Below are 25278 nucleotides of genomic sequence, written 5' to 3'. Positions count from 1 at the left end.
GGTGGGAACCATAGTAGTCCCACCCAGTTTATGTATTTTTCATTTCCATAAGAAATAACCTGCATATATGGTGAATCTGAATAATACAATTATGTTGGGGGGAGACTTAATTGAGGCCAAGGGTCTCTATCAAAGATACATTAGTGAATAGTGAAGTAATATCGAAAATTACCATGATAATATCAGAATCTGTCAAGGTTAGATTTTTTTTTTAGTTTTGAAGTGTAGAGAATTTTTAATAGATGAGAGAGAGTTGCTTATGATTTGATAAGCAGAGGAGTTAATAATTCATTTTTCTGTTATAATCGGTGCATGATCATAGATACCACGTTCTGTGCTAGTCATAATTTCCAAAACTGGTGTTAAAGATACCAAGCAATTTTATAAGTTAGGTTTTTTTTAATCCTTTTTCCCAAGTAAGCAAACAGACAAGTAAATCAAGTTTGCAGCTGCATGTAGTGCAACACTAGGCAACTCGTGGTAAAGGTGGAGCAAGCTCTGATCATTTTCTGGTATCAGAAAACTGGTATTAATTTGGAAAATATCAATAATCAATGACACATAAGCCTTTCTGTATGTAGCTTACAATAAGTCACTGCTGATGGCTAAAAGTGAAGAGTCAGCACAGTGGTGGGTTTGCTTCTCAAAGAGGTGAGTTTTGATACAATGTTATCTGACAGAACCAGTACTGAGTCTAGGTTTTACAGTAATCTTAAAATTCAGATTACTAATCATGTTTGAGAATATCTGTAGCTTTATTTGGACATCTAAGAGTAAAGTAGGTTCCTGCTGACAATTAGAGAGAGTATTGCCTGGCAGAACTAAAGTTAGGTATCTTGGATTAATCCAGGTTTAGAGTGATCTTTTTAGACCACTGACTTTCTGGGAACCCTCTATACCTTGTATGCTCAATAAAAGTCAGAAAATATCTAGATAGTATGCTATACATCAATGGTGCACTCAGGATTTAATCTTGGGGGGGGGGGGGGCAATTTGAGAGAATGCACACTATGCATTGCATATGACCTATGACTGAGCATCTGCAGTGATCTCGCCAATACATGATACCCATGATCTCTTCTGGCCCGGCTCAGGCAAACGAAGTAGCGCTCGGTCCACCCGAGCACTACTTCATTTGCCTTGTATTCACAGTGGCCATGATTCCCAAGAGCTATAGGGTATTCCCACCTTATCTGACCGCTAATTCAAAAGTAGTATAGAAATAGAAGACATGACACAGCATAAATAAAAAAATTTATTTTAATTAAGAAAAGATTTTTGGAATATTTTCTGGTGTTTTTTCCTTTTTCTTTTTTTTTGGGGGGGGGTGTGCCACTGCTACACATTATAGGATACTAGAGCAACTTAATGTGAACTACCTCCCTTTATAAGTGAAGATATTTGATAGGAAAAATACTGTATATACTCTCATTTTTGTGTGAATATATTTCACATAAAAAAGAAGAATATTTATCATTTATATTTCATTTAAATCTGATACAAATAATGAAGCATTTGTAGTCCCTCCAGAGAACAAATTTAGATTCAACTTATTTTGGTATAATATATACAATGCAAAACTTATTTTCTAAAATATTATTAAGCTATTAAGAATTTCTTATAGTAGAAAGAGATTATGAGTCCATTAACAAAATAAATAAAAACTTACCACCAGTTTTTTGTGACTTTAGAGCAGATACAAGAGCAGGATCTACTTTGCATGGAAGTCCTGCAGCAGATGCCATCTCACTAACAATCTACATAAAATTTGATTTTATGTATTGATCATTTCAGTATAGTGTCATGCATTATCATTGCATTTTGCTGGTCAGAAATAACTTTACATCAAAATACAAATTGTATTAAAAGTATCATTATTAGTACAAAAGGATCAGATGGATATAAAAACTGAGCATTTGGAGGGAAACAAATTAGAAATATCATCCTTGTATAAATAAGTCTGAAATTAGCTATTAGAATGATTGCTTTACTTCTAATTTTACCTCTCCCAAGACATGCTGAGACGGGTAACATTAAGATGCAGTTTCACATATCTCATCTTAAATTGATTCCATGTCTGGGCACTTGCCACTTTGCCTAGTTCCACTCATCAGCCACTCCACGTGCAAAAAGGCATGCCTTATTCTTGTCTGCACAACACCCTTACACAGTCTCAAGAATGACCTTTGTCCTTATTCCTTTCCCTCCATCAACCCTTTGAAAAATATCCTGGTTGTCTACCTAGTAAGTTCCTCTCAACAATTTATGTCCCAATTACATTATCCCTCTTCCACCTATTAAAGTCTGCAAATTACACTCCCTTGTCATCGTGGTCAGTATTTCACAAATCCAATACTGCTTTTGTTATCCACCTCTGAAACTTTTCCATAGCTTCCTTTTCTTCTAGAAATTCAGGCAACCAAATCCGTGCACAGTAGTTCAGATTAGCCTAATCAAAACCTTGTAGAGTGGAACAATCATATCCGATCTCTGCTACTAGTTAATGTTCTTTCTACTATAGTGACATTTACTCTGCATTTCCAAGTTCCAAAGTGCAAAACTTTACATTTATTGTTGAAATGGCATCCTCACTTGGTTGTCCATACAGTCAATCTATCAAAATGCTCTGAAGTGCATCAGCATTATTCATGATGTAACTCAGGTTTTTCATCCTGCATACAGGCAAACTGGCAAGAGAACATACACAATTTACAGACAAAAAAATACTATTGGAAGTGGTGGGCACTTCCAATATACTATTGGAATGTGTACTGATGGGTGTTGTGTAGTTGGAGGATTAAGTAGAAGAGACAGTGGGCTGTATTTAGTGGAGTAGTGTCCTCTCACACAATGAGTCCTTAGATTCCTTGGAGGTGTCATGCAATAATAATAATAATATTTGCTTCACCATATTTAAAAAAAAGCTACAAGTATAGCAATAAGCCACTACTCCTGACCAGAACTTAATTTACTTAATGAGAGCTCAAATTCATTATGGCATAAATTCTACTAATGTTTGAAAGATACTTAGGAAAATCGAAGTAATCCTGCTAGGTAATGAGAATATCATATTTTACAGCCAAATACCATACTTTAATACATATCATAAAATATCAATTAAGTTAAGATCTAGGAAATGAGGAAGACAACTGATTATACCATCATACTTCTCAAACCACTGAACAGATTGATGATAGCTAAGTGAATTATTACCTTGAAAGATGGCTTCACTTTTGGGACAGAAATGCAATATTTCAATATGCGGGCTATTATACTGTTTAATGAAATGACATGTGAATGTTTCCCACGCTATCATTTAAACTCTTAAAGTATGCATAGTGAAGCATGACAAGTTCATCACCTTGTGTGGCTGCTCTCTCACTCAGCTCCTGTGTGTATGAAATATAATAATGTAAATATAAATTCGTACTCTTCAATGTATATTTTTTCAAAGTATCTATTCAATATTGGATCTTTATTAATATGCATATCTGAAATGAGGAAGGCACAAAATGTTTTCTACATATTTTTTGAAAGTTATGTCACTAGTTAAACTATAAATTAAAGATGCCAAGGAATTATATTCTTGGTCTCATCCTTTATCCAAGCGTAAATAAACAAAGCTTGTGTGCATCAGTGTCGCTTCACGACTTGTATATAGAGGCTAATGACTTCACATCAATTGCTTTAGTATCCATAACAAATGCACATATCCTTACAGACATATATAATGCTATACATTATAGGAAGGGCCACCACCCAGACCAGTTTCGACCCTTATTGAAGTCTCATCGGCAGGAGCGAGACCCAAAAGTTTGAAGGAGCGAGAACCAAGGTTGAAGCAATGCAGAAGTCATATTTCCATATACTTGGATACACTTGGATAAAGGATGAAACCAAGAATATAATTTCTTTGCATCTTTAATTTATAGTTTAACCAAGCAAAAAAAACTTTCAACATCTATCTCTAATCCAGAGTATTTTAGTAATAAGGTGTGACACCTCTTGACTACTTGTTTATGGAAATTTGACTTCTGCATTACTTCAACCTTGGTATCACTTTTGGCTCAGGCTGCCACTGATGAGACCTCAAATAAAGGTCAAAACTGGTCTGGGTAGTGGGCCTTCCCATAATGCATAGCATTGTAAATATCTATAAGGATATGTGATTTGCATTATGGAATACTAACGTAATTGATGTGAAGTCATTAGCTTCTACATACAAGTAACCTAGTCAAGAAATGACTTCTCGCCCAAACTTTGTTTGCTTAGACTTGGATAAAGGATGAAACCAAGAATATAATTTTCTTGGCATCTTTAATTTATAGTATAACCAAGTGAAAAAACTTTCAACAATTGTGTAAAGTTTTGGTGGTTCTGTAATAGTCTGGGGTCAACTTGTTGTACTGGCAAAGTGGATGTTGCACATTATCTTTCAATCATAAGTGATCATCTTCATCCCATGTTGACACACTTTTCTCCTATGCAGCCAGCCATGTTTCAGCATGATAATACTCCCATCATCGAGCAAATGTGATCATCTGGTGGTTTGCAGAACATGATGGTGAGGTGTCTCCTGTCTGCCAATGCCATCCTAATCACTAGACTCAAATCTTATAGAACATTTATGGGCCAGTTTGAAGTGAGCTCTCAGGCAACGTTTCCCACCTCCAAAGAACAAAGGTGAATTGATCCAGTTTCTGTCGGATGAATGTGTCAAATTCCTCCTGTTGAGTTCCAAGAACTGACAGAGTCTCTCTCGAAGAATACAGGCTGTATTAGATACCTAAGGTGAACCAACACCATATTAATCAAACATGTCACTGTTTCCATTTTTTTGCCCATTGCCTATGTATACTACCCAGCATTTTGTTTGCTAATTTGCATGTCCTATGGACAGTGTTCTTATTTTCCATTGGAAGGGGAGGGGGACTAAAGTTCCTGAGAAATAATCCTGCTACCTCCATATGAAACCATCTAAACTCACCTTTAATTGAAAAACATAAAGATTCGTCTCATCATGACAAGAAGAATTCAGTTGTGCTATGGAGGCACTTTGTTTCAAGAAAGCAAGCATATTTTCAGAAGTCTCCTTCATACTTATTTAAGGGACAACAATGGAAGGTATCTTATTGCCATCATGCAACTACAAGTCAACAAACAAGCAACCAATCTTCTGGTGCAAGAACTATGCTACAAAGTAGGAAAATGGCATCCTGTCCACACCAGAAGCAAAAAACTGAAAGTTCAGCAAGAGTGTGGTCAACAAAGAAATAAGAAACAGATTTTTCTGCAGGAGAGCAGAATATTAACAAAATTCATTGTATGACCACTAAAATTTGATGACTTTAGAAAAATGTGTGACAGGCTTGTGGAAAACCAGAGTGGATCCTGAGCAGACAGACCTGGAATTCCATGGAAGCCTGATGATAATCACAAAGTACCATGAAAAACCATATAACAAAATATACATGGTCAACACAAAGACAAATAAAGCTGTGGGAATATATTTATGTCAGGATTCTGCTAGTTAATGACTCCATGTACAATTAACTCTCATTGCAGCAAACTCAGAGAACACAGGAAGAGTTTGTTATAGTGAATAGTTTGCTACAGTGAATTTCCTTTAGAACAGCATTGTGCCTATAGTGCTTTGGCAGAGAGTTTTTAGTATTTTATTACAGTGAGTATGATAGTTACAATTGCATTTACTAAAGTGAAAGCTGTCTGCATATGGTTAGTGAAACTAATGAGCCCAGATTGTCAACCCCCAGCCAAAGTTAGCTCAAAATCACAAATGATATACAATATAAGAAATATTACTAAGTATTTATAAAAAAGCCTTCAAAAATTCATAGTTCAAGGAAACATATTAATGTTACCAACAAATTATATACAGTTACATTTTTTACTGTATAATTTTATTCAATGTTAAGGATTAAGTAAGATAAACCATTAAAATTAGTTCTGTACAGTCAATTCAAACAGCCAACATGCATACATCACTGATTTAGTTATGGAATTGACCACACACACGCACACAAGTACTTTTATGTTATTATACCATTCACTACACCTGATATCTACACAGAATGTTAGTGACATCCTGCAATATATATATATCCCTATTTTTATGTTCTATGATTGTAGCAACAACTGCATTGCAATTGTTTAGCTTCACAAGCAAAGAATGTTGGGAGAAAGTTAATAACATCACTGGCTGGTATTAACAACCAGAATGAAGGGAAAAATTCCATGTCCTTCTTGTTAAACCCTCCTGACACCTGCCGAGTTGTATGCCATGCAAATTGCATGCATTTGGTGTTTACAATGCTCCACGGTGAATTTTGGAATTACTTTTTTTTCTTCTCAGATATCACTTCTACATGACGTGCAGTGTATTCCTGCAAAGTTTTGCAGTATTTGGATGGTGCTCCACAAGCTGTTAAAAGGAATACTTTAATTTTGATCACTCTGTGTGTATGTGTGTGTGTGTGTGTCCAAAAGGTAAGGACGAACTACATTTTTAACCAGTATATGAAAAATTTTCATGAATACAGCTAGAAGTTGATATAAATTTATTATTGGCAGCATATTAATACATTATACTACGCAAAAAATGTGTTATAAATTTACAATGCTTAGCACCAAGTGATTCTGGAGTTCTTGAGGCAAATGCTCCTTCAGAACAAGGATAAGGCCTTGTTTGTTTTATGGAGGGGAATTTCAAGCAGCAGTGCGTCCCAAACGTGTTATATGGGATTGAGATCTGGGGAACGTGCTGCCACTCAATTTGATTAATGTCCTCAGTCTCTAGAAGTATCTCATTGCTCCTGTATGAGGTGGTGTGGCACTGTCATCGATAAAAATGAATTCTTCACCTACAACACCACGGAACAGCTGAATATGATGCTGAAGAACTTCGTTGCAATATCTTTCACCAATCCTTTTTACCAGAACTTGTGGCTCGGTGCGTCCATTAAGCATAATTTCTCCCCACATTATGACTCCAGACTTCTGTATCTATCCCTTTCAAGAACATTCTCAAGATGGTAAGCAGTATCACTTTCATGCCAGATAAAGGGTCATCTATAATTGGAGGAAAGACTAAAACGACTCATGTCTGTAAAGAGTACATTACCCAATTGGTGTCTTGTCCAATTTTTATGGATACAGCACTACTGAAAACATGCTTCGTGACAAACTGTGAACAAAGGTACAGTCTACACGACTTCAGACACACAGGCCTACTTATCACAGACGTGTTGCCACAAGATATCAGCATACCCGTGCTTGAATGGAGCCAACGTGCAAGATGACCTGTCATGGTGTGTTGGTTACATTTTGCTGTTATAACCAAAACTCTGTCTTTATACTCCATGGTAGAATGAGGACAACCTCTTAACAAATGTCTGGAACACATTCCAATGGTTTGAAACACAGCCCAGAGCCTGGATACAACACTATGTGAGATTCCAAACTCTCTGGCAATATCAGTAATTGTGCAGCCTTCTTTAAGCTTTTCAATAATTCTTCAGCATGTGAAATCATTTAGATGATGTCTTCAAGACATCCAAGTTTGCAACTTGATTCCTTCATGAAGAGATTGCTTCGAACACAAAAATTTGAATGTCTATCTGCTTTCTACTCACAACTATCAGTTAAACAAATTGTTACAAGCTGATTTCTGAATTTGCAGTTGTAATCTTCAGAAATAGTGTTTTTCCTTAGGTTTTGGACACCTGTGTATATACTGCATATTATTTTATCACAAAAAAAATTGCTTTATAGTGGTTATATATTGTTTTACATGATTTCTAGTGAGTAACAAATATTAAGCAATTCAGTGGAAATACAATGCATCAAAAATCTGGGCTATAAATAAGATTAGTTCCCAATAATGACTGGTAACTAAAGATGGGGGTGAATGCTACATGTCAATCAATTGACCTCTTGTCATCCATATGTTGTCCTTTATTAGCATGAAATCCGGTTTGTTAGGGACCTATGATGGAAGATCAGCAAGTATAGCAAAAATGTGTAGGTAAAAGAGGAGACAACAAGAGGAAATATAAAACTGCAATTGCCTCTAGTCCTAGAGTGCATATCAGCTTTAATGGTGCAGGAAGAATACTTCTGAATTAATAAGTTCTGAATTAAATTTATGAGTTAAGTAAGCTAGTATTGTTATTACATATTTCCTACAGTAGCTTGAAGTCCACACATAAAACAGGAAAAATATAATAAAAAAAAGCATTAGAAAGTTAGGAGGAGGAAAGTATATAATGCTCTGTTAATTTAAAATCCTGATGAAGTATAGAATTTCATAATAATTAATGAGAATCCTAGACTATACCTAGGGTGCTTTAGAAAAATCTAAAAGAGAATGCTTAAAATTTTTTTATTGGCAATTAAAGAGAAGGTATAAGATAGTAAACAAGTCTTGCTTTTCAGCATTCTTTTATTATTACCACTACTGGACATCCTCACGAAGTCTAAATACTCATCACAAGACAACAAGAGGAAATATAAAACTGCAATTGCATCTAGGCCTATAAACCATTATTCATACAATATCTATCATATCATTCTACTCATTCGTCACTCAACAAGCAAAAATTCTAATACTTATGATCTTGCTAATCACACTTTCACACAATTCCTGGAGATCCCTTGTTCACTTTCCTCTTATCATGCATTCAAAATTTTTTTCTTCTGCATCAATCCTATAAAACCCCTTTAATAATATATAAATTTTTATCATATTCACTCATTTCTGCTCATCCACAAAACTCTGTTACCCACAAATCAACTAATTTCATTGGAACATTCCCTAGACCTGTCACTATTTTGGTCATTTGCCTTAGGATCCTCTCAACCACTTCATAATTCTAAAGGTACCAGGGCAACTAGATCTGTGGGCAGTAGGTGCAGATGTGGCTGTATCATTGCACCCACTGACATCTCCAGCCTTATTGTTTCAGTCTGGTTTCATCAATGTGGTGCATAGCTTATAATTTTATAATTCTAAAGTACATAAACTGGCAGCTGTTATCCTTTGCACATCCTGTAGGATTTCCCCACTACCTTTACTATTTATTGCTCTACCCAGTTTTGCACCATCAGCAAACAACTGGATATTTCCTCTCATATCATTCCTTATATATTAAAGAACAAATACAATAGTGGTGGCACAAGTATAGAGCCCTATGGCACACTGCTGTCCCCTGCTTTCTCTTGGATTTACCTCTTGTATAATATCCTTGATGTCTGTTCATCAATCACTCTCTTATCAATGTCATCAGCTTAATATTCATAACTCAGTGCTCCAATTTATGTGACAGAATTCCATGTGGTATCGTGCTGAATGCCTTTGTGAAGTCCAGTCTCCATTTTTTCTATCCAACTCAATGCCATTCTATTGTAGTGGCAGTGAGTAAATTACTAAGCTGAGTCCTAACCTATACATAGATGCACTGTCAGTGCATAGAATGTCATATTCCTATCCACTCATTTCTACCTCTGGCCAATTTATTCAATGCCTTAACCACCGAGATACTGATCAGTCTGAGATTTGCTATCTCTGTCTTGTATTCTCCTTTATGCAATGGAAACCATTTGTCCTCTTTCCATTCTCTTGGTATCTTATCAGAGCTATGGCTTAAATTAAACAATCTGGTCACAGAGGCACTGCTAATTCCCTTGCACATTCTCATAATTCATGGGCTGATATCCCACCTGATTTAGCCTTCCATACCAGACTGGTTTCTCCCTTGCCTGTGCTTTGTACTGCTCACCTTTCTCCCTATATATCATTCACAACACTTTTTGCAGCTCCTGCATCATTAGGTAGGACTCATTCAATTCCTATCTGATTTATCCATTCCATCTGGGGGTATACAGTCTGATACTGCTTTCTTCAAGCACTTCTTGACCATCTCCCATGCACTACTAACACCTTTTCTTCCATATTTTTTATGCAATTCCCACTCACAAAAAGATAAGCCTATAGTGCATTAGTACCATGAGCAGGCTAATTTTTTTTTCTATTTTTTAATCATTTCTAATTTTTATTTATTTTTTACATAGTTCAGAAACCTTGCTCTAGAGACCAAACATGGAAAACTTTTTCAAGCCCCTTCAATAAGCAGGGTGGTGGTCTCATACCAGGTAATGAAATTCATCTCCCACCTAAAATCACCCACCCACCCATGTATCGATTCTCAACTGAAAATTCCAGTTTTCAGGTCAAGACTGCACATTTGCTCCTCCACAATCGGAAGTAATGTGGCTACCTTGGTTAGTGACAAATCCTCTGATGCTATCATCAGATCCAATACTCTCAAACCCTACATCCCTTCCAATCACATGCTATTTCAGGTAATTATGTCTTAATAGTTGCATAAGTTCAATTTCTTTCCCTCCATGTGACCTTTCCTTCCTCCAATAAAACATCTCCATAACTGAAGTTCCCATAATATGTAAATCCTGATGCAAAATCCCTTTTGCTCTTTATCCTCCCTGAAAATACTACACTTTCCCCCCTACTTTCTATTCCTATATCCTCATCCAGAAATTAAGATGCACTAATGCCTAGAACTTTTGATCAAGGTATGCTAACCAATGCCAAAAATTTCTTCCCCTTCTTCTGAATGCTTCTGGAATTAGTATATGTAAGCTGCATTATCATATCCTTGAACCTGCAATAGTCAATAGCTTAAACCCATAAGACCCTTATGTCTTTTATTGATTATTCCACTCAGTTTCAGGACCTGAGAAATCAGACTTAACATTTTATTATATATTTTTTATCATTTTCTCACTAGTACACTTGATTCAATAGCATATGCGAAGACACATGAACCTCCATCTCTCTAAAATGTTCTATTTTTCCTGATTCCACACTTCCAAGTTCTGACTGAACTCTGGTAACTGGAATTCAGCTTAATGAAGACTAGAAAGGATATTTAACATAACTGTATTTCTCAGGATTGTTTAGTTGATTTTTCTCCCTCCCTTACCAGAGGTCTAAAGTAAAATAACAGATTAACTAAGCTAAAGCATGATCTACAAACAGGCATCACAATACAGTTGTAAAGGCTTCATATGTACAGTGCATATTTATTACTGTAGTCCTGATTATAACCTCAACATTGAGACTTTTTTCCTCTCTTTAATGATACTGATTTCTGTGATTTATTAACATGAATGCTGCACACTATATCAAGCTGAAGTAAAGAATTTCATTGACTCCTGAGTAGGATAAATATCATTCAGAAAAATGTCATTTTTCTGAATGATATTTATTATTTTAAGCTATCTATTCTGTTCTACTGGTGTATGAGATGGTTATCCTGTTAAAAGGTCAAAATGAACGAGGTCCTTACAAATCCAATATTAATAAGAATGACTTCATGCCATTTGTAAGTTTGGGAAGATGGACTAGTCACCACATCTTTAACTAATCTGTGCTTGTACAGTAATCTCTATCATATTTAGTCATATTGTCAATTATTTTATATGTGAATTTGCTCTGAGGATGTGTCACTCACAGCCAAAACATGATAAAAAAAATTTATACACACACACACACACACACACATATATATATATAGGATGTGTTTTGATATCAATTACAACAATACATTCTGGTTAGAATCAGAATGTACTACTGTCAAGAATAAAGCAGGTCAGGTGTCAGCCCAGTAGGTGAGTTGTGTGCTACTACCATTTAGATGTTCTGCCCTTGAGTACAATTTATATCACAAATATTCACTTAAATTTGAGAGCAAACAATTATATTTTAGTTCCTTGTGGATGCAGTGAAGATCTAGTCATAAAAGAGATATTTTTGTAACCATGTACAGTCAATTCGCTAACTAAATCAGTAATGTTTATTAACCAACATGTTTCCATATCACAGTGTACTAGAACATGCACACATGGACAAAACAATAAAACGAGACAGCAATACATGTAAATGGGGAAGAATAGAGAAAATTATGCTGACCTGTAACCTGATATTCTCAAGCTGCAGTAGGCAGGAGAAGAATGATAAAAAGGAAAAGAGAAATACAGTTAATTCTTCATTATAATCCCAGAATAGTAAGATTAACCCCTAATCTTTTGTATGACAAAATAATGCTTCAAATGAAAATTATCTTAATTATTTAAAAAATATTTTTAAAAACATTTTTACCAATTAAAGATATATTAAATACTTCTCAAATCAACTACAAGCATACAGAATCAATTAAAATTACATATAGATAAAGCAAAGCTTGAATAAGGGACACACTCTAATGAAAGTACTGAATTGGGAAAGAATAGAATTTGAACACCAATTTTGATGAAAGTATTTTTATAATTACTGTTCTCTTCTCTAAAGAATGAACATATAAGGCCTGCAATTCTGCATGGCATGATTAATATGCATACTGTTATGCTAATATATGTATATATATATATATATATATACATGATGCTTTCACCAAGAGACACATGCTGATAATGCTTGTTCTCCACATAAGTCATCAGATTATATTTCAGATTGCCATTTCAAATATGCATATTTTATATACATTTCTGTATATTTATGAATCTGTAATTCTGGTTTCATTCAAGTAATGAGTGCCACTCTACAATGAAATCAGCAGCCCTCTATGAATCTCTTCCTGTTACCACTTCCTAAAAGTTGGAGGTTTTAAATTCAAGACCTTATACTTGGGAAGCCATTATAAAAGTTTGCTGCCTTTTCCTGAAAGAAAGCAAAACCACTAGCACCAGAAGATCAACAAGTGAAAGGTGAATTATTTGTCTGAGTCAGCTTCCTATGTTTGCCCATTGAATAATTTAAAACAAATGATTCAGTAGGCAAACACAGAAGGTGATTCAGCCAAATAATTCATATACCATTTATTAACTTACCAAATCAAAAAATTAAACACAGTCATATAAATGCCCAATTATAAAGATATTTTCATAAAATTTAATATTCAAACTTCTCATCCCTTTTAATCACAGTTTAAAACCTTCATGCCCACCTCTTCTTAAAACTAGACTTTGTAATTTGTATCATCTTGGATTTTTTACTACCAATAATAAATAAAAATATTAGCTTGATTTTCTATTCTTAGCTCTTTATGTTTTAAACTTTCAATTTAATCACAATGTAATATCATCTCATGTAATATATGCGACACAAACACACACACACAATAGTACTGACTCAAAGTACAATAATGTATTAAGATTCAAAATCACAACTGATTTGGAGTGCCTGAATATATGATAAAACTTGAAATGCCAATTTTTAATGGAGTCCATAATGAAAGTCCATAATCAGCAGATAAGACTTTTTTTTTCTTTCAAAATGAAATCTAGTTACTCCATATCATATATAAACTTCTAGATCAGTTGAGAATGAAGCTAAGAATCATTCTGATCTTTTCAGTGATATGTGAGAAGTATTGAAATAACAGTGAGAAAATTAAAATAATTCTCAGTTTCATTAGATATTCAAGGATAACAAGCAACTGATCTAGCAGTTTGTAATGCTTCTAAATTAATGATTCGGCATAAAAAATTGAAGTAAATCCTTAATAATTTAAACTGTAGAAAACTTTACATTACAGAAAATTTTATACCGAATGGACTATAAAATTTTCTACAAAAAATCTTCAGCCTTTTATGCATGAGACATTACTATAAAGAAAGTAAAATAATAAAATAAAATTCATAGCTTAAAGCCATAGCAAACCAGTAAAACCCTGACTGGATAAAAATAAACATTTTAAAAACAACAATCTATTTTTAAACTATTTACAAAAGCTGTATAAAAGTTTAAATGGACAGTTAATGCTAACCTTGAGTTGTGGAATGATGATGAGATGTGTGAGCCATTTTCTTATATATGTATACTATACCAATCTTTTGTAAGTGCAAAATTTAGTTTTTCACTGGAAATTACTTTTTCCCATTTCTTAGCAGTCCATCTCGAATGTGGCTTAATCAATAAAATCAATTTTTCTGTTGGATGTCTGTTAATAAAGGCCTAAAATGAACTCTGCACAATCTAATTTCTAGATGACTTGCTTCACAGTCATGGAACAACCATCTATTTTTTAAATGCTTCAAAAATTGCAAGATGAGCATTCTATCAGAATATGAGGACTGATACAGTACTCTATGATCACAAAATTTTTCCTTGGTTTTCAATATTTATTAATAAATCCAATTTCAGAATGCCTTTATTTTCACACAAAATGCCTCCATAGTGCAATTGGAAAAACAGCAGAACACTGCAACCTTCGATTGGAAAAGACCCGTGTTCAATTCTCGTCATGACAAGAGGAATCTTTAGTGGGCATTTTCAATTGAAGGTGAGTTAGTCAATCTCATATGGAGGTAGCAGAGTTTTTCTCCTGGAAACTTGGGTTTTTCATCCTGCTTACAAGCAAACAAATCAGCAATGAGAACACACGATTTACAGACAAAAAATACTGTTGTTGGTGGTGATGGGCAGTGGATAGCATTGATGGTGGTAGTGGCATCGTGTGTATTTGGAGAATTAGGTAGTAGGGGAGACGACAAGTGCAGAGTAGAGCAGAGTGCCCTCCCACAATGAGTCATTGGAGGTGTCACGTAATAATAATATAATAAACTCTAAGCAAAGAACCTATTACAATTTCTATGCCTATCTAGTATAGCAGTGAATATCTGCGACAGTAATTATCACACACACAAAAATGAAATTATGAACCGTATATAACTATTCAACACAATCATAAAAATATTTCATAAAGTGAAATATTCAAATTGTTCTCTTTCCTGCCTACTGCAATGGTCAACTGATGAGGAGCCAGCATTCATTAGTGTCCCATATTAAGATCTGACATGCAGAAAAAGAATGAATATTATATGGCAAGTTGATGATTGGAGTAGGACCAACAATGAAGGATACACAGGCATCCTTATAGGCTGAGGGGATGGATTAACTAATGGCAGAAAGAAGAATAGAATGAGGAGTGTGATATTTTTTGGGATGATGAGCAGATATCAGCGCAGATGAGCAACGATAGCAAAAATGAGTCCAGCAAAAGTGGAGATTTAGCATGAGACAGTAGTGTAAAAGGCAGTGGGTTAGAAGCTATTGGTGTGAAGGATGGGCATATAGGACAAATAAAGTTGGGTGTTGATAAAGGATTGGGTATGTGCAGAAAAAGACAGATGTGAAATGTATTGGCAAATCAGTTCAGTGAATAAATCATTGAGGGATTTCATCAACCAAAATATGGAATAAAAGGAAGGGTTATTTTCATGAAAGCCGAAGAGGGAAATATTACTTGAAATGTCAGGAGAAAGAGAGACCATACAGATTTGAGTTGGATGATGGCCAATGTGGAAATTTCAGTTGGTAAGAGCATACCATGATGAGCTTGTAAGGCATCTTTAAAGTACATTAGTAGAGTCAATTTTTACTACAAACTACCTAAAAGTCCTGACTAAATCCCCAAAAGATATTATAAAGGAAATAATTCATTACAGATATTCATTACACTGGCCAACAAAAAAAAAATTTTTCTGCTGATTATGATCTGACACTTGTTTTTTACTAATTTGGGTGTGCTGATTTCAAATATCAAACCCATTTTTCTCTATCACTTTTCTCTATTTCTTTTTACTAATTTGTAAATTTTTGATAGTTTTAAGGAGGCAGTACTATTTAGAGGATCAAAAAAATCGATTTTTTAATATTATTTTCTGAAAGTATGTACTTTTAAAAATCTGTTCCTAACTTTTTATCAAGAAATTCGAAAAATTCCCGAAGATATTGCCTATTATTCAAAGTGGTGCGCAGATCAGAATAGGAGCGCTCACCGCTCTCGCTTGTTAGTAAATGAAAAAATGCATAAGAACCTGCAACTGCACGTACTGGCGCTTTGAATGTGAGAGAGGCCGATAACCAACCTAATACATTTAGGTGATGAAAAGTACGCGATAACCACTGCCTAAAACAAATGAATGCTATATGTGTCACAGCGGACAAAGAACGATCGAAATCAGTCAATCGTTAATCGATCGTGAAAGTATGATGAGCGCTTATAACGTTTCAATAAAGTCTCTGTTTTTTTTTTTGTATTGTTAATTGCATGTTAGTCGGCAGTGAAGAAAATACATCATGTCTACTACTCGAAAATGTGTCAATAGTGTAGATTCGTTCTGCTACATTTGTGGCAGCTTTACTGTTCCCAGTCAAAGGAGAATATTTGTCCTTTGACTGGGAACAGTACACTTTATCAGTGATATTCATTGATTTCGTTAAGAAAGTGTACTTTGCATACTTTGACGTAAAACTTGCAGATCGGGACAATTCATGGGCTCCAAATAAAGTGTGTAAGTCATGTGTAGAAAATTTACGACAGTGGAGCAAGGGAAAATGCCAAAAATTAGCTTTTGGCATTCCGATGATTTGGAGTGAACCGAAAAATCACATAGATGATTTGATTGCTATTTTTGTTTAGTTCAGACTTCTGGTATAATAAGAAGAATAAGAAAAAAATTGTGCATCCAAATCTCGATTCAGCAATTCAGCCAGTTGCTCATTCCAATGAAATAGCCGTGCCAATTTATAAAGGACTTCCTTTACTTGAGAACGAGTATGATCAGGATATGCCAGATGTTCTTGAGGAGCAAGACCCGGATGTTGATTTAGACAATGAAAATTTAATTTCTAGTTCTGGACTGCAACGTTTTACTCAAGCGGAATTGAATGACTTAGTAAGAGATTTGGGCCTATCAAAGGAATTATCGGAATTGTTAGCTTCAAGATTAAACTTACTGGAGCAAGATACGAAGATAACTTTTTATCGTAGCAGGGAAAGTAATCTTGTACAATATTTTAAACATTTTAAATATGAGTGTGGGTTTTTACTGTAACAATGTGTCAGGTTTACTAACTGAAATGAGTGTTGGACAATATCATCCAAATGAGTGGCGTTTATTTATCGACAGTTCAAGCAGAAGTCTCAAATGTGTCTTACTACACAATGGGAATGTATATGGCTCAATTCCTATTGGCTATTCAGTCCACTTAAAGGAAACATATGAGGACATTAAAAAGGTTCTGAAGTTATTAAAATATACAGACCATAACTGGATCATCTGTGTGGATCTTAAAATGGTGAACTTTTTACTTGGCTTTCAAAGAGGATATACAAAGTTTCCATGTTTTCTATGCTTCTGGGATAGTCAAGCTAGAAACCAACACTGGAGTCAGAAACATTGGCCTCTTAGAATATCCTTAAATGTTGGAGAACAGAATGTTATAAATCAACTTTTAATCGACAGAGAAAAAATCATTTTCCCACCTCTACACATCAAACTAGGTCTTATGAAGCAGTATGTTAAAGCTTTAGATTTACAAGGTGACTGTTTCCAATACATATGTGAAAAATTTCCACGACTTAGTTATGAAAAAATTAAAGCCAGTGTATTTGATGGACCGCAAATTAGAACTTTAATGAGAGACCCAAATTTCATCAACTCTATGAACGAAATTGAGAAAGAGGCCTGGACTTAATTTACGATGGTTGCGAATAATTTTCTTGGAAACAAAAAAGCGTGCAATTACAAAGATCTAGTGGAAACAATGCTTGAAAATTTCCAGCGCCTAGGTTGCAACATGAACATAAAGCTTCATTTCCTATACAGTCATCTTGATAGATTTCCCGAGAATTTAGGTGCTGTACGCGATGAACAAGGCGAAAGATTTCATCAAGACTTAAAAACTATGGAAGATCGGTACCAAGGAAGATGGGATTCTCACATGATGGCCGACTACTGTTGGAGTATTCGAAGGGATTGCCAAAACAGAACACACGGCAGAAATTGCTACAAACAAAAATTTATTCCCTGAAACTCATGTGTACGTAAAATTGTTATTTTTTTATAAATATTCTTGTAATTTTTAATGAATATTGTTAAGTAGTTATGTATCTAATTATCGGCCTCTCTCGCATTCAAAGCACCAGTACGTGCTGTTGCAGGTTCTTACGCATTTATTCGTTTACTAACAAGCGAGAGTGGTGAGCGCTCCGATTCTGATATACGCACCGCTTTGAATAATAGGCTATATCTTCGGGAATTTTTCAAATTTCTTGATAAAAAGTTAGGAACAGATTTTTAAAAGTACATACCTTCAGAAAATGATATTAAAAAATCGATTTTTTTGATCCTCTAAATAGTACTGCCTCCTTAAAACTATCAAAAACTTACAAATTAGCAAAAAGAAAATGCCATAGAGGAAAAACCTGACGTGATAGAGAAAAATGGGTTTGATATTTGAAATCAGCGCACCCAAATTAGTAAAAAACAAGTCTCATATAAAAGTCAGCAAAAATTGTGTTGGACTGTGTTATTATTATTCATAATAATTCATTATGCAAATTATTCCAGTGATCCCTGTGAGTTTTTTATAGTAAGATCCATTTTATATTAGGCTAAGGGATGAACATCATTTAAATGTATGGGACCAATATCAGTGGATACAGCTAATTCAGTAGGCACAAACAAAAATAATTTGCTTTGATTTACTATCTTTGAATTATCTATATGCTTTTCATCATTTTTAATTACTTGATTTAATAAACTGTATTAGGCCAAGGAATGGAAGTCGAAATGTGCTTAAAAGTACCAATATCAATAAATATGGCTAATTCAGTAAGTATACACAAAAATAATTTGCTTTGATTTGCCATATTTAAACTATTTTAGGTAGGATGGCATTGTTATTGTGTTTAATAAGCTGTCTCATTCCTTGACATATCACTTATCAATAATCTATTATATGACAACCCAGTTTTATTAAACATATATTTAAATCAAGCAATGCTTCTCAAATTAACAATTACATACCTGCAATAATCTCCAACCCCACTGTTCTGATGAGTACAATTTTACTCCTGTCCTCCTCTCCCCTACTTTGTTTGAGATTTTCTGATTTAAAACTTCTACAAGCAGCATTTGTGCCAGTTACTTGATCATAATAGCTTGTGTTATACACTTTGATATCCACAAGGAAAAAAAAATCATGTATGTGACCTACCTGATTTTTTTTTTTTAATTAATTATATTTCTTAATTCATTTATTGTGGTTCCTTCTTTCTTTTTCAAGTTATGGATTCTCACTAGTTTTGCTACATATCAGGACTGTAACAAAGATTTGAGTAGAATAAAGAGTAGTCATAACAAAAGTTGGCTGAAAAAGGAATAATTTGTCAGTCTGATTGGCTGAGTGGATATCATATCTGCTTTTCAAACTGGAGTCTGAGCATTCATGTTTGTGAATGTCTGGTAGTAGGTGACTTTCATCACCCAATGTGAGACTACTCCCATCACCCTTATTGGATGCCTGAAAAAAAAAAAAATATTGCATTTGTCCTCCTACTCATGGTACTAGGCACTATATGCTTACAACCTGTCATGGTTGGATTTTTATAAAAATGGCTACAGCACAGAAAACAATACAGCAGTCTGTTTACCATTGCAGAAGCTATTATAGTGTATGCAAGCATACACATGAATGTCAATGCACCTTGTGGTCTTTTCACTGAGCAAGCAGTACTAATTGAAACGTGTATGTATAGATATCAGCAAACACTGAAGTAAGAATCAATTTCTTAAGGTTCACTTGTATGTGTGAGTGTGCAAACTTTGTGGAAATTAAGAATTATGATTAGGTGCATCTTTCTAGTGTGACCATCTTAGGACCCTGTGTTCTTCACCAAATATATGTCATTAATCTTGTCTTATATGAATATCTATACATGGATAAATTTTTCCTTGATTTTTCATTAAAAAATGCTGAAATTACAACTTATTTCCAGTAAAACTTCTGTTTTACTGGGAACTTCTGTTACTATTCACAGGAAAAAAATCCATTTAGGTAGTCCAAAATCACAGTTTGATGTAAGCTGTGGAAGATGGGATTGGATAACAAATTGGTTAGACAGATTGAAGATTGGCTTTCTGAAAGATAGCAAGTTGCATATAATGGAGCAGTGTCTCAGAAAAGGAAAGTGATGAGTGGCATGCCTCAGGGTGGTGTTGTGGTCATGTGGTTTGACTGGGAATGTTTAAATGCTTGCTGATGATGCAAAGTTAGGTAGAATTATCAGGGGTACTGCTGATGTTAATTCTCTACAAGAAGATAAGTGGGATAGGTTTTAATAAATGCAGGGTTATACACTTTGTGGTATAGAGATATAAAGCTATGTACTGTATTGGTGGAGCTGCACTTCAGGAAGTGGATGAGATTAGAGATCTTGGGGTGATGGTAGACAGGGGACTAAAATTCCATTGGTGCATTTCAAGTATTGCAAAAGCTGCACATCATTTCTGCTATGATAAGAAGGTAGTGCTTCTATGTCCAACTACACATGAACAATTGTGCTCAAACTTAGTTGCTTAGTTTTCACTGTGATGTAGAAACATTAAAGAGGGTTCAAAGACAAATGACCAAAGTATATCGGGACTCTGGAGTATTGGTTGTGTGGAGCAACTGAAGGAATGTGGATTACAAGTTGGGTAAGGGATTCTACCAGATTATACAGAAGGAATCATAAATAGAGTGGACATTAAGATTGAAAGAACAAGAGGTCAGATGTGGTGAAGAAGGGGGGGGGGGAATAGATTTTTTTTTTTTTTTTTTTTTTACATGGAGAGTTGTTAGTGAGTGGAATGCATTGCTAGCATGCATTGTGAATGCAGGGAGTGTAACCAATTTCAAAGTTCCTTATGATAGACATGTGGTTGGTTGAGTAAGTCTATTGACTCCCTGGAGGTTATTGTAATAATAATAATTTTTTTTTCTTTTCAATATGATACTCATTTTGATCGTGTTCAAAACTTATTAAATAAAACAGGGATAACTTCTTATTTCAAATATTATGTATACCCATGTATTTTGAAAAACAATAACTATTCCCATGTATGAATCTATGACAGGAGGAAATGCCACTGATACAAGACACTGCAAATCTTAGAATTTTATCCAAAAAGAATAAAAACTTGCATAATAAAAGGAGGCTGAGCAAAAAAGGTGTCTTTACAGTTTCATATTGTGATCTGAAATATACATTGGTGCTTATATTTTTTTAAATTAATTTTGTGTGTACAATTAACAATTTTTATCTTATAAAGGTGGCTCCTGTTAATGAGTTAAATGAATAATATGGTTAATTAAGAGGATAAATTTCCTATGTGATATACTAAGATACTAATTTGTGTGCAATTTGATTTGCAATTTGGTTTAATTTTTAAAATTTCATTTATTTGTTTTTTTAAGTCTTGCAAGATTCCCTGACGAAATTGAATAACTGCTGTAATAAATTTGGCATGAAAATTAGCAATAAAAAGACATGGTCAATGAAAATAGCCAGAATTAAAGATTTAAAATATTTGGAATCAAGTATAATTTATACAGTGCAATGGGCAGGACTGCATGAACCAAAAGAAAGTAAATCCCCAACACAATTGCTAACTGGTAAATTCTTAATGGAATATTTGAAGGTAAAAATAAAACTTTAATTTAGGTGACTATAGAGGTTAAAAAATAAAACTATGATTCAAATTGAGATAAAAACATTAAATAATTACTTTTATTAAAATTTGTGAGAATGCATTAGAAGAACATTTTTTGTTAAGAAAAATCAAATTAGACTTTAAATATTTAGAATTGGTTTGATTATTGAATTTTTAACTGAGACATGAATACAGGTAGTCCTCGACTTACGACAGCCAAAATTATTATTATTAAAAATTCTCTAATTTAACTTTGTCACCAGTAATTATTATTATTAAAAATTCTCTAATTTAACTTTTCCACCAGCATATACATACATACAGTATATCACATTGCTTTTGTATATGCATTGCAGCATCGCCGTTAGTCAACAAGCAAAGCCCATCACCAATAAGCAATAGCTGCTGCTATGATTCATCCACTTCTAACTTATCACAGCCTTTGGCACGTTAGTTGCAAATCAGCAGTCGAAGTGTTCACTTTTCTCTCTTTGCAATTTTTGTATCTCATCGTAACCCTATCATGTCCAGTAAGAGAAGCAAAACTACTGATGAAAATTCCAACATAAAAAAAGAAGGTGAGGAAAGCTTTAAGTTTAGATGTTAAAATGAAGGTGATTAAAGTATATGACAAAGGAAAGAAAGTTGGTGAAATAGCACGAGAAAGAAAAACTATCGCATTCAACTGTTTCAACAATCATAAAAGATAAATTGAGAATAATGGAGGCAGCTAAAGGGGCAGTTAATATGAAATGTACAATTTTAACAAAAAAAAGGGAAGGGCCAATTCATGAAATGGAGAAGCTTTTAATGATATGGATAGATGATCAAATCAACAAGAACATTCCTCTCAGTTTGTTTACAATTCAAACAAAAGCACACAGCTTATTTGACAATTTAAGGAAACAACAAGAAGATAAATAGGCGAGCATACATTTAACACTAGTAAAGGTTGGTTTTATCGACTCAAAAGCTGATTTAACTTACATAACATACGAATAACGGGAAAAGCTGCTAGTAGCGATTTTGAAAGTGCCGAAATTTTCAAGAAAAATCTGAAAGAGATGATAAATGATGAAGGCTATTTGCTAGAGCAGATTTTTAACTTAGATGAAACTGGACTTTTCTAGAAAAGAATGCCAGAATGAACTTACAATCACAGAGAAGCTGCATAGGTGCCTGGTTTTAAGGCATTTAAGGATAAGATTACGCTTCTTCTTGGAGGAAATGCTGCTGGTTTAAATTAAAACCATTTCTTGTTTACTGTTCACAAAACTCCAGAGCTTTGTAAAACATTGACAAGAATAAATTGCCGGTGTACTACAGGAGTAATCCTATGGCTTGGATGACAATTATTTTATTCGAAGACTGGTTCTTAAATTGTTTTTTTCCAGAAGTACGTGCCTACTGTCTTGAAAAAAAAACATTCCTTTTAAAATTCTATTGCTGCTTGACAATGCTCCAGGACATCCTCTTAACATCGTCGATTTGAATGAAAATATAAATGTGATATATCTACCACCCAATACAACAGCTGTGATTCAGCCTATGAATCAAGGTTCGATTGCTACATTCAAGACATATTACCTGAAAACTACATTTTCTCAAGCAATAACAGCAATGGACAACGATGCTATAACATTATGTGAGTTTTGGAAAAATTAAGATATTAACCAATGTATCCATTGGAACTTCATGGAAGGAGGTATCAGGACAATGTATGCCAGGAATTTGGAAGAAGTTACTACTGCAGGAGACACTCAAAGAGTACATGAGCATAGTATGTTAGAACAAATTGGTGAAGAAATCGTTGAAATTGCAAGAAAACTGGATTTAGAAATCAATATTACCAATATAGAAGAATTAGCAGATCACAAAGAAGGTAAACTGACTGATCAAGACTTGATTTTCCAAAACGAAAGAGTTGTAGGAGAAGAAAGGAATAACGAGGAAGACGAAGAAGAGAAATCGTTAAAAAATTTACTGTAAAAGGACTGGCTGAAGTATTTTCTAAACTAAATCAAGTACTTCAGCTACTTGAAAATATGGATCAAGACACTGATCGCTTCGCCAAAGTTGAAAAGCAAATTCGAGAAGCAGTCAGGTGTTATCACGAAATATATGAAAAAAGAAAGAAAAAAACCCAACAGACAACATTAACCAATTTTCTTATTTCTACTCCTGATCGCGAGAAATAACCATATAGTCCAAATAAGTGACAGTTACTCACCTGTTTAATTAAAGACACTGTTAATAAGTTTTTTTGTTTATGTTAACTAATATTTAAAGGAATTTCAAAGTAAAGTAAGTGCACCATTTTTGATATGCATTTATGTATTTTTTTCTTAAATTTTTCTTTCTTCATTTTGTATTTATGTATTTGTATGTGCTAATAAATAATTTATAAATGTTTATGTAAGTTTATACATTTTTCACCGTTCTAAGTTATATAGAAACTTAATTTATGAAAATATTATAACAGGAATCAAACAAATCAAGAATTAACAAAAGTCCTTGACTTATGTCAGAATTGACTTACGACGGAGAGGTTGGAATGTAACCCCGTCATAAGTCGAGGACTACCTGTAGTTTTAAATATTTGTAATTACCAAACAGGTGAAACTGCATGTCTTCTTAGATTCAGTAATTAATAATCAAGAAAAAATAGATGGTACCATTAAACCATGAGCAACACTGTTGAACAATAACAAATTTTTTTTTTTATTTTAAATAAACTGAATTTTGGAAAGTTTTTATCGAAATATATTCAGTCTTGAATTGAATTATCACCTCTGAATGTAACAGATATTTTCATTCTCCAATAAATTAAGAGAAATAAAGGTCACTGTTTTATTAAGAATGTTACTATCATTGAGATCTATGACATGACACTGCCACATGTGGACAAATGGTTAGAGAAGAAATTTGTGTGTTTCTTGAAGAGCTGAGGATTGTGGACAACAGCATGGGGAAAGCAGTATGGGCAAAGAGGCAGAGGTATATGGAATGAAGGAGTTTGAAAAGTGGTTCAATAATGTGAAGCTGAATTGTATATAGATGATGATCAGCAGCTGCTCATTTTCATACATGATTAAAGGAAAGCGAAGGAATGGGAGCAGCATCTATGGAAATGCTGGTTGAAAAAAAAACATAATACAGAAATAGAGCATCTATGAAAAAGCAACTGAAGAGAGTCAGAGAGGGATCATCCATTAACCGAACAATTCTTGTCTAAATACAATGAATACAATTCTGCTTAAATCCTTAAATCAGGAGTTAAGCAGAAGAGAAGTATTGTTTAGAATTATTATTATTAATATGGGAAACTGCGAGGAGTCCTTAGACTCATCGAGGGAGGGCCTAAACATCATGTCAAGAACAACTATTAACAACCACACGGTATCTATCATACTTTGCCTTGAACTCATTCACACTCATGGCACCCACAACAGACTACAGCAGCTTATTCCACTCATTCACCACTCTCTAAGTAAAAAACTTAGTTCTAACACTCTTGCTCAGTTTCCATGGATGGCCCTCCCGCCACCAGTCCTGTTCTGAAAAATATCCTCTGAATTAATCTTATAGAAACCCTTCAGTAATTTGAATGTCTCAATCATATCACCCTTTTTCCACCTATCAACCAACTAATAGCTAACTAACAACTAACAGCCACTCGCCTCTCAATCCTCTCCA

The 25278-nt window shown here is 34.2% G+C and overlaps 1 protein-coding gene across 6 annotated transcripts in view; it reads right to left on the bottom strand.

Moving 5' to 3' along the window:
• The window catches only part of Hem (Nck associated protein 1 Hem), a 393688-nt gene that overhangs the window by 25595 nt on the left and 342815 nt on the right, over positions 1-25278 (bottom strand). For 4 of the 6 annotated variants that reach the window (XM_090409885.1, XM_090409887.1, XM_090409886.1 and 1 more), the window contains 2 exons: positions 12011-12031; positions 1670-1757 (listed from right to left, as the gene is read on the bottom strand). In XM_090409885.1, the coding sequence (XP_090266011.1) occupies positions 1670-1757; positions 12011-12031 (109 nt within the window). The remainder of the gene's footprint in view (positions 1-1669; positions 1758-12010; positions 12032-25278) is intronic. The other 2 variants (XM_090409889.1, XM_090409890.1) reach the window with 1 other exon arrangement.

Source organism: Typopeltis vanoorti, chromosome 20 (genome assembly GCF_054136105.1).
Source record: "Typopeltis vanoorti isolate ZY-2024b chromosome 20, IOZ_Tvanoo_1.0, whole genome shotgun sequence".
Classification (NCBI taxonomy): Eukaryota; Metazoa; Arthropoda; class Arachnida; order Uropygi; family Thelyphonidae; genus Typopeltis; species Typopeltis vanoorti.
Note: the sequence above shows the minus strand (reverse complement) of the source record. Positions and strands in the feature narration are given on the sequence as shown.